At 45.1% G+C, this 14,835-nt stretch overlaps 1 protein-coding gene across 2 annotated transcripts in view; it reads right to left on the bottom strand.

The window, feature by feature from the left end:
- FER (FER tyrosine kinase) overlaps positions 1-14,835 on the bottom strand; it is a 772,263-nt gene that overhangs the window by 710,413 nt on the left and 47,015 nt on the right. For both annotated transcript variants that reach the window (XM_069226363.1, XM_069226371.1), the window contains exon 2: positions 9,281-9,553. In XM_069226363.1, coding sequence (XP_069082464.1) covers positions 9,281-9,487 — 207 coding nt within the window. In that variant the 5' untranslated portion in view covers positions 9,488-9,553. The remainder of the gene's footprint in view (positions 1-9,280; positions 9,554-14,835) is intronic.

Here is a 14,835-nt window from a genome sequence, read left to right as displayed (position 1 = left end):
TGTATGGGGAAAATGGTGGGCCTATTACAGGCTGGGAGAACATGGCTGATTAAAGTACTAGTGGCTACCCAGACATGGAAACGTGAGCTGGGGGCTCAAGTGGGTGGGGTAGAGCTGCTGAGAAGGCTTTGCAACTATTGTGCTGATTTGGAGAGGGCAATGCCTGATGTGTTCAAAATCAATAAAATTGTTCTTATAAAAAAAAAATTTAAAAAAAAAAAAAAAGATTTGGGCCTGGCAAAAGGTTACTTTGCAAAGTCGACCTGGCAGTTTATTTATAACGGCACGTACACAGGGTGAAATGGCAGGCCTGAGACAAGTTTAAGCAGGTGCCACAATCAGTGAAGCTGGCCCACTAGAAGCATTTAATTTACAGGCCCTGGGTAGTTGTAGTACCACTTTATTGGGGCCTTAGGAGTAAATTAAATATGCCAATTGAGTATAAGCCAATTTAATGTTTTTATGGAGCGCACAAGCACTTTAGCACTGGTTAGCAGTGGTAATGTGCCCAGGGTCCAAATACCAAGAAAAATAGGTTCACCAAAATGGAGGCTGGGAGTCAAAATGTTTGGGGTAAGGCCACCCCAAGGCTGACAGGTCTAACACGAAACGTGACATGTTGAGTCGATCCTCGCAGGGTGCAAAGAAATGGCATAAAGATACTTTCAGCAGGTGCTAAACCCTCTGAACTATCAGCTACAGTCATATTCTTCCAACGTGCATCATTTTATCACAGAAACACTGATATAAAGATACAAGTGGAAGAAAGGCCTGTACATACATGTATTTATTTCTTTATTTGGTTGGTATTATAAATGCTTGGTGATGACCAAGGGCCTGGGGACTAGGACAGCACTCCTCAAGTCACATGAATCCCTCCTACAGTGATCATATCACACAACAGCACAATAATTTGCCTCAACTCTCCCCAAAATGTGTGTAAGGGGAGCTGTTCTTGGTTTATCATTATTATTAAGTAGTTCGGAAGAGCGTTGCATTGTAGAATAAGTCAGAGGTGTGGACAATTCCATTTCCGGTATCTGTGCTAAAGGATAGGGTCATGTGATCCTCTCGGCACTACTGCAAGCTGCACTATATGATATTAGCTAGTACGTTTGAAGGGTTCGATTCTGTCACGTTAGACGTGTCTCCAAACATACACATTGACTGATAGCCTGATTTGGCAGCCTGTCACAGCCAAAAGGCCTACTTCGCTCCATGTTCTAAGTTGCGCCAATCACATGTTTGATATATCAATGAGGTTTTGTTTAGCTGGAACCTTTTCACGCCGACAAATATCGTATAAAACAGCACATATACAATGTGGGTCAAGTTATTTTAATTAGGAGACCTCAGTAGGCCTGACTGAGAGGCACTAGAATTATTCTGGAAAGGGAAAGTGACAAATGTTTTCTAAAACTGTTTATGAAGCATTGAAAAATGTATAGTAAAATAGGTTTAACTGTTTTAATGGGCCAGCTGTAGAGATGTATAGGTAACCTACAGACTACATGCTCGTACTCAGTAAAGACATCTCGGAAAGATTAATGTGACAAGCTGCAGAGATGTGCGCGTAGTCGTCAGATCAAAGGTCCCAAACGAATGCAGTGGGTAATGCATGTGTTGCATGGATCTGTAACCCGGTCACAAGTGGTTCACACACAATATTAAAGACAGGGACGTGGTAGGTGTACTACATCTGCTTCAGAGTGTTTGCAACCAGCACAACAATTTCTGAACCCAGTGTGTTTTCTCAGTAGGTAAATGCACGTGCTGCATGGATTTGTAAGCTTCGGGTCACCGATTCTTAAAATGCACGTGAACTCTGAAGGGTTATTGCAACTGCTGCAGGGACTCCCTTGCAGCAGGTGCAAAACGTTAACATACAGTTTCAAAGTTTTAGAGGGTTATTACGTCTGCGGGACGGAGTTGTGTGTAACTTCCATATCAATTTCCAATCCCAGTATGGTCACATAGCACATGTAAAAAGTTTTTTTTTTTTTTTTTGCTGATGCTGAACAGCATTGGCAAAGCCAATAGGTCTGAATTGGTAGTCTAAAGGCAAGACTTGTTGGCTTGGCCCCCCTAAATCCCGCACCTAGTCAGCCGTCCTGAAGTTTTGTTTTTCTCTTTCGCCACACCTCCATTCAGTAGAAACTGTATAATCAGTCTAGATATGAGGGATTCCAGATAGGTTGCTTAAGAAAGGGAAGCTGATGAGGTAAGAGAAGAGAACTTGCTATGATGAGCATCTTATACTTACCTATCCTGTTGGTCTGTACCCTTGCCTTTATATATGGGGAGAACACCAAGTAGTATAATCATAATGCATGGATGATGGGGAAAGCTCAAACTCGTTCCAGTACGGAATGATCCTACAGTCCAACCCTTTAATGTCTGCCTGTCAAATCATGGCGAATACTAAGGCTTGTTGGATTAAACAAGGAATTGTCTGCCGTAGACTACCACACACCCAACTCATACATAGAATAGTGGGCACCGAGAACACACTCATATATCCTGCACTTTACGCAAAGCGGAGGTTAGTGAGAAATCAGACTTCCAGGGGACAGGATCTTGTCCAATGACTAAAGTCCAAAAAAAAATAAAACATTTTTTTTTTAAAAACACACACGCACGTCCCTTCACCATACAGATCCGGAGCTAAAAAAAACATATTTCATTTTTATGGAAAAACACTCATTAGATTTGATAATGTGTTAGAGGAGATGAAGATTTGGTAAAAACAAAGAGAGGAACAGTTTGAGCACTGCTTTAACACTTGTATTGGCATTTTGTTAAATACATACATAACAAGTTACATATGCAGTGAAGCACGGTGAAAGCATGTAGCAAAACTACAGTACTGTCGGAATCCCAATTATATGATGGGTTCTCCATCACACCTTCAGCTTATATATCCACCCTGGGTCCCAAGGCAGTCCTACATGTCACAGCGATGCATCTCCTGGCTAATACCAGTGCCAGGTCAACGAACCTGTTCCCCACATTTTTTGGTGCGAGTCTAGGGCAGGCCCTCCGTAGGCATATTGCAGGAGTGTTCACAAGTGACATATTTAGAGTTCTATTAAGCCCCACAATTACTTCATCTTAGAACCCAGAACGTCTGGGGCAACTCCATGTGTTGTGCCCAAAGTCTGCTTCCGGTGCCGCGTGGCAGGGGCGGACCCTAGGGTCCCCTCCATAAACAGCCTTAATATTGTGAGGTGTCAAACAGGTCCGGTGTTGGTAATTAAACTGAATAGACTTGAGCCGCGAGTTACTGGAGGCCCTCTGGGAGTATGCCAATACCCTGCCCCATTCAGCATCAGTCAGAGCCTATTCAACTCCATGGCCCAGTGGCTCTGAAGTGTGGTCAGGGGCACTCTGGTCGAGCTGTTTAAAACCCTAAAAACCCATATCATTAAGTGCCTGCCGGAGCCCATCATCAGTAAAAGGTGAAGTGCACCATGCAGTTGAGGCTTGGCCTCTCCCTCTCCCCACAGGTCTCTGACCGTACATGGGAAGGCCTCATCGGTTATTAACTGGCCCAGGGATAAACCAGTCTGCTCAGACAGCTCCTGGACGGGTATAAGGTGCTCAGCCTGGAAGCAATCAACCATCGTCACTATCCCAGCTTCTGTCCAAGAGCTCAGTTGTCCCACCGTGAAGAAAGTTAAGATATCCCAGTGGGGAAAACCACATAATGGAAGTTCCGGGGCGTAAAGCTTAACCCCACCCCCATCATACGCACCGCTGACAACAATACAAGGTAGAAGATGAAAGGCTGGGTATCTTCAGGGGGTGCACAAGCAGTTTTGCCAGCAGTGACCCCTGGTTAGGTTCATAACCTAGCAGACCAATCTCTGCTTGACCTACCACATCTAGCCATAGGATAATTCACTAGTGCTGCACTGCCTTCCCATATCAGCTCCAGGAGGAGAGCATTAAGCTGCTGAAAAAGGTGTATGGCACCCAAAGTATATTAGGTGGGTATGCAACCGGGCTGGGGGATCCACCAACCACCGGAAACACAAAGGTCTTACCCCTATTTACCCAGAGACCAGAGTATAACCCACACTCTTCTGGGAGCCGCAGCACCCGAGGATTGCCTCACCGCTGCGCATAGAGGGAGCCCACAACAATGCCCACCCCGCTCCTTCAGCATGAAACCACTCCCTTCGTACAAAACCACTCCACCAGTGGCTCAAAGGCAAAGATAAGGTGGAAGAGGTGAGAGGGGACGTAGATGCTACCCAGTACTATATGCTGGCCACATAGCCGGACCTCCTCGAACAAATATCTACTGTCTTTATCAAGGCCTACAGTCAAGGCCTCAAATGGGACCACAGCTCTCACCTAGATTAGCGCTCCCCTCACAAAGGCAGAGTACACAGTGGCATGAATGTGACCCCACCACCTGCGCTGAAGGAATTCTGCCTCCCCGCTTGCGAGGTCCGCCTCTTGGAGTATGGCAATATGGAACCCCGCCTCTTAAGGTACAACAGGATCTTGTGGAGTTTGGCTGCTGATCCCAAAACTCCTTATATTCCATGTCAGCAGTTTAAATTAGGTAATTACGGGAGTTAGGGTGGATGAAGCAACTCAACAACTGATGCATTGACCACCCAGTCCAATTCCTCCCCATCTGGTAACTCCTCCTCAACAGTCACTCACTTCTGTGACACCATTGAACAGAAATTAACACAAGTCCCAACTCCCATTCCCAGCGCAGCTCAGCAATTCAATCTTATGCAATTCAATCTTATGCAATCCATACAGCTCCCATTCTCCTTATTGCTTTAAGAAATCACACCTTAAAACATAGGATCCCATTACATGCAAATCGAAATATTTACTAGTGATATGTTGGGTTAAAATGCTTCTTAAATGTGGACTGAAGTATGGTTTACCTTCGTAAATAATTTGTGTCTCTTCCAAGTTAAAAAAAAGTGTAAACACAAATGTTTTTCCAATATTTCCCATGATGTCAGATGGGCCTTCTGGAAGTTAGTAAATGGGAGGCAATGGCGATATTTTCCAAATAGTCACCCTCCCAAATGATTAAATGGTGGGAGAAGCCTTCCCAGAAATTCCATTATTGCCGCAAGACAACCAAAACGGATTTACAAACTATACAGGACATAGGACAGAAATTGATGTGCTCAAATTGTGGGGGTGTGGCGTGAGCTTGAAGCTCCGTGCCGGTCTAACCTAATCCTGACATAATCCATCAGGATCCTCGGTTCTCACATTGCCCTAATGCTTCCAGAGGTGGCTGAGGACTGTAGGTCGACTTCTCCGGGAACGATCTCAACCCCACTAGATGGCCGAGACCAGGCTGGGGCCTTCAAGTGGCCTAACAGCAAAGCAGAAAACTAGAGCCCAGAGCCACTGTTGCTGTGACTGGGTCGGGCTGAGCAGTCCTGTTGCCTTGGCCTTGTTCACCTGCTCTGTGGAGGTTCCCTGGCTGAGTGCGGGGAGCAATTAGCTGTGGAATGGCTTCCCGAGTAGTGACCCCCCAGTCACGCCATGCCTATGACACCTCAGTGGAGGGCAACTCCTGACTGCCTACCTTCAGATAGCCGCCGGGCCACAACGCCAGTGCGGGCATCTCTCCCCCCCAACCCCCAGCAACACTTTTTACCTGCTCAGCCCGCTCACCTGGAGGGTAGTTGGGGATTGGACACCAGGGCTCCACCGGCTGCAGAGGCCGGAAACACCAGGCATGACTGGGGTCCTTCAGAGGGACGTTGAAAGGATTGGCTGACTGACACAAGGGACCAAGCGGGGAGAGCCTGCCTGCGGTGCAGCCGTGACGTGGAGTTGGGGCCTGAATGGGAGACTGTTTCCCCCCTGCCCCCATTTGTCACAGAGAAGCTGCCTGTGAGACTGAGACAACGGTGACCTGCTGGACACCGAGAGGAGTGCCTGACTTGAACAACTAAGGCAACGTGTCCCCGCTAGGGCCTTTGCAGGAATATCACCCTGGTAGTGCTGTGGACACTGTTGCAGCATTCTTTCAGAATGAAGACTTTCTCCCCCCCCAGGCATTTTGGGGGTGCTCTTGGCAATGCGGGCCCTGCCCTCACGAGTGTCCCTACCCGATGACCCCCTCCCCTGAGGCCCAGGATATTTTGGGGCCCACTTGTCCTGCCAAAGAGGCTGGTGGCAGTTATTGTTTGTAGTGCGTTTACCCTCTATTAGCTGTGAAGTGAGTGCCGAAGGACCCTGCCCCGTATTCTCCTGGCACTGCACTGTGGCTGGGTCGTCACGCCCAGCTCCGAGACTCCACTGGGGGCTTTATGGGCAACTTGGTGCATTTCCGACTACTCCTGCAGGTGCGGCGGTTTTGCCCTGGGAGCTGCTGAGACTAGTGCCACTGCCTGCAGAGGACTGATCGCCCTACTGCCTAGCCACAATCCAAGCCAAGGAAGCAATTCTCCTGGAGCCGGGCCGGTACTGTTAAGTGGAGCGGTGACTGTGGGAGGGTCACAGGAGGAAGCGGCTGAGAGACTGTATGCTGCAGGAGGCAAACAGAGGGTCCCTTGACAACCGCAACTGCCTGTCGGTCTAGGGAGTAGGGACACATGAAGCAGGACCCTGTATATGGCGAAAGAGAAAACTAATAGGCCGTGAGACCCACCACACAAAGCCCTGGGTAAACCAAAGCGGAAAACACTAGGGCATCAGGATGGGGCCCAGGCCTCACAACCAGATCTGCTGGAGGAGGGGATGCCCACTGACCCCCTTAATCATTACAATTTACTCTTGGCAAACTTTTAGAGGCCACAGCCAACTCGAAAACGACCCTTCAGCACGTTTTGTTGAATTGGGCCTACTCCACGTAGATCATCAATTGACTGTTGAGTTAAAAACACTGAAACTACGCTGGAAGACCCACAACCATGAAAACACAACTTGCACACCTCACTGACCAGGTACGCCAGCTGGAGCACAGGTCCAAAGACACAGAGGGTCTTAATCGGTACAACAACGTATGCATAGTGGGCCTCTCTGAAGGGTAGGATGTAGTGGCCTTTCTGGAAGCCGGGATGCACAACGAGGTAGCCCCAGCCCAGCTAACACCTTCCTATGCCCTTGAGAGAACATATAGGGCCCCCGCCCAGCCGTCTTCCCCAGGACACCCACCTTGACCCGTGGTTGCCAAACTGCCAATTTAAAGCACGTGACTCATTGCTGCAACGTGCTAGGGAGGCAGAGCCTTTTCGAGTGGGGAACAGCCAAGTGACTATGTTCCCAGATTTGACTGCAGCTGTGCAACGAGCCTCCTTTCTTGAAGTGAATAGGGCAATAATGCGAGGAGGTGCTCCGCTACTCACTCATATTCCCGGCCAAGCTGAAAATCATGCTAGATGGCAACACACACTTTTGTCAAGATCCAGAGGAAGTCTGGTCCCGTATGCAGATGTAAAGGAGCAAGACTAACTGGACGCAGGGTGGTTTGCGAGATGTGTGACCCAGGCAGCAGAGGAGGTGTCAATCCCTAGGGACCTCAAGGAGCAGAAGGCAGATGAGGCCTACACAGCTGCAATCCAACATGGCTAGGGCGCCAGCTTTACAGGCAGTGGAGGCAATCACTGAAGCAAAGACCACTGACTCTGATGACAGCAGAAGTTCAGGGCACTACCCTGGGGCTTCAGTCTCGGAGTCCCTGCACATGGATGATGAAGAACTGCCACTTGTGACTCCACAGACAGTGGATGAGCTTGTTTAGTAAATCCCCTTTGCCAGAGGGGCTCACTGCCCTGTGTCGATGGTAAGAAATGTGCAGGCATCCGCGCAGCGACGTATGCTACTAACTTCTCCAGCTCTTGATCCTTCCCCTCCCCTATTGCTGTTCCAGAGATACCAGAATGGCAATGTGGTGTGCTTTTACTTTGTTTGGACACTATGGTTTGGGTGGTCGGCTGGCCAGCCATTGATGGGCTGCTCTGAGGCCGGGAAGTTGGGATATTTGTTTATTGCTGTTTATTCCTGTCACAGAGGTGAATGTGTGTCAAGGGTGGGCTGCCAGATTGGGGGGGCGGGAGAGAGTTTGGATTGGGTGGTCACAGGGTCAGTTGTTTAGTTGCTGCAATGATGAAGACTATTTAATGCTGAATAAATACAGTGGTAAATATACATCTTTGAAATAGCTGTATCTTCCAGTGCAAAGCTTTTTTTGGGGGGGGGGGGGGGGGGCAGTGTTCATTTTCAGCTTCAGTAAGAAACTATTCAGCTGTATTAATGTAAAGTTGTACTTCCAAAAGGATAACCATTTGAGGGAACACCAATCCGTTGCCTTTGTAAACTAACGTTTATTTTTACATTGCTTCCTTTGAAAAGAATACACAAACATGGTATAATTTGAAGATGTGCTCACATACAAAGTTACACTGAATTAATATTTGTATGCAACTTTTTATCTATTAAAATTGTTCAAGGTTCCTGCCTATGGAAAGGTCACCTGAATCTATGAAAGCTATTAATAAAGATCACGTCCTACTGTGCTGTAGCGATGTCTAGCAGTTTAAAGAAGAGTTATTTTTATGTGAGCAGCATCCAACATTTTAAGTCACAATCATTGTAAGTACTGGGATTTCTTCGTTGTTCAATACCGATTGTTAGTAGGATTTTCTTAACAATTCTTCTCAAAAGTGAGAGAACAGCAAACACCAAGCAAAGAGTGTGCAGCTGAAGTTTCAAGGTGCTGCTGTTTGAATGTTGTTGATGGTGTAGGGCTCGTCTTCTACAGAACATCCAAACACAAACAAATACCAATAAAACCAAACTTTCCCCATGGATTTATAACCATACCACCTTGTACAGTATACATTTCACAAAGCACACACAAATTCCTCCTTGTGTTTTCAAGACTGTGCACGGAAACTAGCTAGAGGCAACTCAAATTGACATATAAAAAAATTTCAAAACACATAAGGGCAGGATAGACAAGCCCATAAATATAGACAGGCCCACACCTTTCCCTTAACATACACAGTTCACAGATGAAGGAACGGGTTTCTTCGTAGTTCTCAGAAAGCAACAAGTTCCAACAATCTAGGACTCGTGAAGCCCTCACGTACAAATCAAACATTAGCTCAGGATTTAAAGCTTACCCTGCATCACCTAGGCTTTTGGAGAATTCCTAGTGCACATGCATGCAGATTAATACATATGAAGCAATACCAAGTCCAGAACTACCTTTAGGGGTTGTTTGTTTTATTGGATTGTACAAGAAATATTAATTATGCGACATGGAAAAAATAAATCTTACCTTAGATACGTTGCTAACATACTCCAGCTGTGAAGCACTCTCTTTGTCAACTTGGTTACAAAGGTTCTGTAAAGTGGATGCATACTCTTTATCACTTTTAATCCGCATGGCCATAAATTTCTTAACTGTTTCCAAAAGTCGCAGCTCCCAATCTTGCAGTTTTAATAAGGCATCATGTGAACACTTCAGGTCACTCCCAAAACCCATCTTAACCAAGGCACCGCTCCTCCAAACGAGACAGTGGAGGCTTCTGAAGTCAGCACATACTGGTAGCTGTGAAAGAAACCGTTTCAGAAAGATACATAAATACCTATACCAGGTTACAGGAGGATGAGTTTTAAGCAAGCAAAATCAAAACGTGCAAGCAATCTTCAACACTGGCCAACTCACTTCTTTATTGGTCACGTCAAATAGACCACAGGATTTTTGTCGCTTTCTTTAGCTCCCGTTCGACAGCCCTGTGGCAGTCCTACCAAACTGTTATACATTTATGTAAGTTAGATTCGAGAAATGTAAGTGCAATTGGACAAAATAATGTTTTGTGCAGATTAAAAAAAACTGCTAGATAGAGTTATACAAAATTTGGACGTGAAGGTAGCATATGGTCCAACTATTTTTAGTTTGGAATAACTGTCTAACGGGTTTACAAAAAATAATTGAAAAACACTTGACAGCAAAAGTATACATCTGAGGCTTTTTGGTGCACACTGAAAATTAAATGCGAGCTAGCAGAGAAGCAACTTTGCAGTTCATGAACTAGTTTGAGAACCTTAATGTGGATTTTGCTTTTTGTGGGCCCATGTGAGGGCAGGATGAGTAAACCCAACACCCATGGACTGTGAAACTATCACCAGAAGAATTAAAATCCCCTTTCATGAGGGTTTCCGCCATATGGTGTGGGGGTGCCTGATCATAGCATAATACTATGTATTTGCTTTATTGTCAAAGATATTGAGAATCCCGATCACAGCCAGTTGTTTTGCTGGGCATTCTAGATGAGTGGTTCCCAACCTGTGGTCCAGGGACCCCTGAGGGTCTGCAAAACCTTCTCAGGGGATCCACAACAGCTTAGAAATTAAATAATATTAACAGGTTTGGTCCCCAGGGGGGGAATGCTTCCCGCTTTCCATTAAGGATAAAGTGGGGGTCCACAGAAGTCAAAAGGTTGGGAATCACTGTTCTAGATGAACTGGGTGGCCCCGGGGGAGATCGGTTGAGCTCAGAAAGAGATATTGCTAAGCACTGGAAATATACCAGCCTCTCTCCCCATCAGCGGAGTGGAGAGAAGGAATAGACTGGTGCATGAAACAAGAGGAACCTATATATAAGCGAGAAAGAGTGTGTAGCATGCAAGCGCAAATTGTTTTTCATGTACCATTACATTTTAATAAACATTTTGATTGAAAAAATGCTCTATTATGGGTAAAAACTGCTACATTTAACCATATGTTTCACAAACCCAACTTGGGCATGCAAAACAATATTAACATGTTTTCATTCCACCCCAAATTTATTCTGAGACCCACGCAATATATGAAGGTAATACCAACTGATTTTAACTTATGAATAAGCTGATTCCTAAAACAATGAGGGACAACCTGCAGTAACACACACTTTCACATACCTTCGCCCTGAAAACATAAGCAGTTTGCAGGTGATAACAAGGCCAACAAACTGTACAAGTTACAGTATTTCTCAAAGAATGCGCCACTTAAGATAAGTTTACAATTGCCTCTACTCGTAATTATGCCCTAGCCTCCAACCCTAGATCTGCAGTCAGACAATAGCATACAGATACAGCAGAGACATGGGTGTTAGCCACAGATTACGGTCAAATGCCAGTCCATGTGTCCAGTACTCACAGGATATCTGGAAGACTGAGCCTAACGTTTTATTTCTAATTCTCAATTGATATGGCTGCAGGACATACCTTGCTGATACAGGAAAGCATACAAGGTACAGAACAGATCATGACCCTATCATGTCAATCAGTTGTTGAATGTATCACTTCACCATTCCGCCTCAATGACTGTATACGTCTATATTAAAAATCCCTTTGCGTATTTTACCAACAGGCGAACAACTATGTTACCAGAAACCTTGTTAGGAAGAATGACCAACTGGGAACAGTCACAATGATTATCACAATTTAACTTGCAAAACTACCTCTTTTTGCTACAAATACCTACTGGAGATTGTATGGGTCCACCTAGTAGTCTACATTTATGTTCTTAAATGTGCCGACAGAGGCTCTTCTAGCTTGTAGTTGTCAGCACATGGGGGACCAAACATTCCAATCATGCTGCTGCACAAGGCAGTGTTGGACCCAGTTTTGCAAGGACACGTGCAGACGCTCTCAGCTTCCAGGATCCCAGAGGGATCGCAAGAATGGCCTTCAATGTAAAACACTCCAAGACCGACAATTCATTCTTCTTGAAAAGAGGTGGATGATTCAGGGCCTTTGGGGAATTTTGTGGTCAGCCCAGGAATGGCTTGCTCTGGAGACACTACGAGTGCATTCCCTAATAATTTTTTCACAAAAATCAAGGCCTCGTCAGAATACTCATAAATATGACTCATCCTCTGATAATAAATATTGTGGAAGGTTGAACAGCTTCTTGGAAAATCGTGAGCGCAAGCACTAGAAACCATTATAAGTCAGCATGACAAACTAGGTCTAGCTGGTGTATTGCACCCCATTTCAGCACGTGAAGCACACATCCTCAACCTCCTTTACAGGAATGCAGGGCATGGGAACCATGCTGGTCAGTGACTTCCATTAATGGGGCTACTTGGCTGGGACATAGTAGGATGGACAGATTACTATTTTCAGGGTGCTGCTAGGTACATTATTTGCTTAAAAGGGCCTGGTTGGCCAGGGTTCGCTCTCTGGTTGATGGTACAATATTTTCTAATTCACATCCTTTTCAGTTACCTAATTAGGTCCTTTGAAGATTTCAAACATGGCTCTGAATCAATATGCTCATCATGCAATTTTTTATGGTGTCTCTCCTTACCACAGTGACAGCAACTTCTCATTTACCTAACATACCCATCAATAAAGTTAAAAACGCCATCCTCGCAATTATCCTTAACACCATGAAAATCATATTTACCACATGGTTTTTACAACACCGTATACTGTTATTCAACTGGGCTGAAATTCAACATACAGCACTCACTCTACAAAGCTTAAATATTTTTCCGAATCATCAACCTAATTTATCCACTAACATAGTTCACCCTTATAACCCTTTCCGTAGTGTTCTGCTCTAAACAACTTATTCTCCATTACTTTCTTTACCTGCACAAACTTATTTTTCAGTGACTTTCTGGTATCACCTTGACTGTACTTATTAACCTAATATTGGTTCAACTCAGACATTTTTTCGGACCCTCCATGCTACTATAGACTGTGGCATGAATTTTACTGGTTACCATGCAAACTCCTGATTAATTGCAGTAGTATTGCCACATCTTTGGTGCTAGGTCCAAGAGGCCAAGAGGAGTATACGTTGAGGTCATGTGGCTCCCAGTGAAAAGATTGTTCTGTAGCATTCCCAAAGAAAAAATGTCATCAGCTAGCAGTGCTCTCAAGCAACTATATCCAGGATTTTGGGTAACACAGGTTTTTGGTCTGATTGCTGTTTCTGTGGTTAACAGCTGCCAGTCTGACAACAATGAATTAAGCATAATGCTCACCTCTCATTAATAGAATCCAGATTTATGTTCCAACACCTCAAAGATCTCCTCGGTCCAGGGGCCATGTACATTTGCTGCCTTTAGAATATGTTTATTTAAATTTATCTGAATTAAATAAAAGGTTGACCACAGCGACTGTGCACAACTTCATGGTCAGCCTGCACCATGAGAGTGGATGAGACTGCATGTGCTTGGTCGTACTCATCAGTGGGATATCCCAGGCTTGCATAATGCACACAGGTTCTTTTGACCTATTCTGCACCCTCAATTTCTAGTGAGTATAGAGACAGAGTAGGCTATAGTTGGTGCCTACCTTTAGGGTACTGCAACTTTCCCTGCTAGATGACGTAGTGGGAAAAAAATAGCTCTACAAAGGTACGCCCTCAATTCAGATGGAGTACTTAATGCATTTGGGACCTTTACAATAGACACAAGTTTTCACTCCTTCACACTTCTTTCCTGGAATGGGTTATCCCATTATAATCAAGACCATTTCTCCGTTGGACAACTGACATCAAGATCTCACCATATTAATGTTGAGTCCTCTCTTAGACACCTTTGATAATAAGGTGACCATCTGTTACCTAGTGTGGAGGCAGACAAAAAGCAATGCCTGCTATCTGGACCTTCTGCTTGGTGAATGCTGAAACAAGGCCAGACTGGGGAACCAAAAGTGTCCCTGGAAAAAAGTTCAAACCAGCCCTGCTTCCTTCCTCTCCTCGGGTTGTCCGTCTCTTTCCATTCATCCATTCTCCCTCCCTTTTTCCTCTATCTCTGCCTCTCCTACCTCTCCTTCCCTCTACCTTCTCTTTCTACTTTTCTCTCTCTCAAAGCCACTGTGCCTGCTGCAATTAACCTCTGCAAGCGGAGGGAAGTGAAAGAGTTTATAACAGTGAAGGGGAAGGTTCTAGCTCTTTTTCCAATCTTTCCTTGCTTCCATACTGGACCGGCCCCATGAATCCACGAGGATGCAACATTTTCCGTTTTCTGAAAGAGATAGAACAGGAGCAGAAAAAAAAACAAAGCACTGGCAAAGGTAACAGGTCTCACCTATGCAAGAATGACTGGCTTTGCCAATGTGTTTTAGCCAGGCTGCACACAAGCATGGCTGATGGTCAACATGGCTAAAAGTTAGTGGCATAAAAGAGAGTGGCATGGAGTGTGAGTAGAGTGTCATAGAATGGAGAGGTTTGTTGAGTGGCTTAGAGGGTCTTGGAGTAGCAAAGAGAGGAGTATTGTGGAACAGAGCAGAGTGTTGTAGAGTATTGCTGAGTATCTTAGAGTACAGCGGAGCAGAGTGGAATACAGTAGGACAGAGTGGCTTGGTGTGTCACAGAGTGAAATGGTACAGGCTGTCAGAGTGGGGTGGTGTAGAGTGGAGTGGTCTGAAGTGGAGTGTGTGGAGTCGTGGAGCGTCAGTAGAGTGTAGAGGCATAGAATGGAATAGAGTGAAGTAGAGTGTCAGAGTGGAGTGGCACAGAGTGGCATATGCACTGTGTAGTAGTGCACTGTCATTACAGATAAAACATTTTCAACTGAAATGACCATTACATTTGCACAGACATATAGTCTTACTGATTACATTTTACAGCTCATAAACAATAATGTGTGGAAATGGCAGAATCAAGTGTACTGATATGTTTTGATAGTATTAGTATATTTTTTCCAACGCATGGGCAAACAACAAAGCCAATATCAAGCAATCTGCAGAATGTATTCCTAGGTAGCTTTTAAAAGCTCCCCAAAAAGAATTTGCAAACCAGACAGTTGCACTGTCTGTCAGCTTTCAATCTTACTACAGGTACAACAATCATGACTACAGAAGCATTTGGCTACAGATAACCCCCTGCCCC

This window comes from Pleurodeles waltl, chromosome 1_1 (genome assembly GCF_031143425.1).
Source record: "Pleurodeles waltl isolate 20211129_DDA chromosome 1_1, aPleWal1.hap1.20221129, whole genome shotgun sequence".
NCBI lineage: Eukaryota > Metazoa > Chordata > Amphibia > Caudata > Salamandridae > Pleurodeles > Pleurodeles waltl.
The sequence above is the reverse complement of the archived record's forward strand: the minus strand, read 5'-3'. Positions and strand labels throughout refer to the sequence as shown.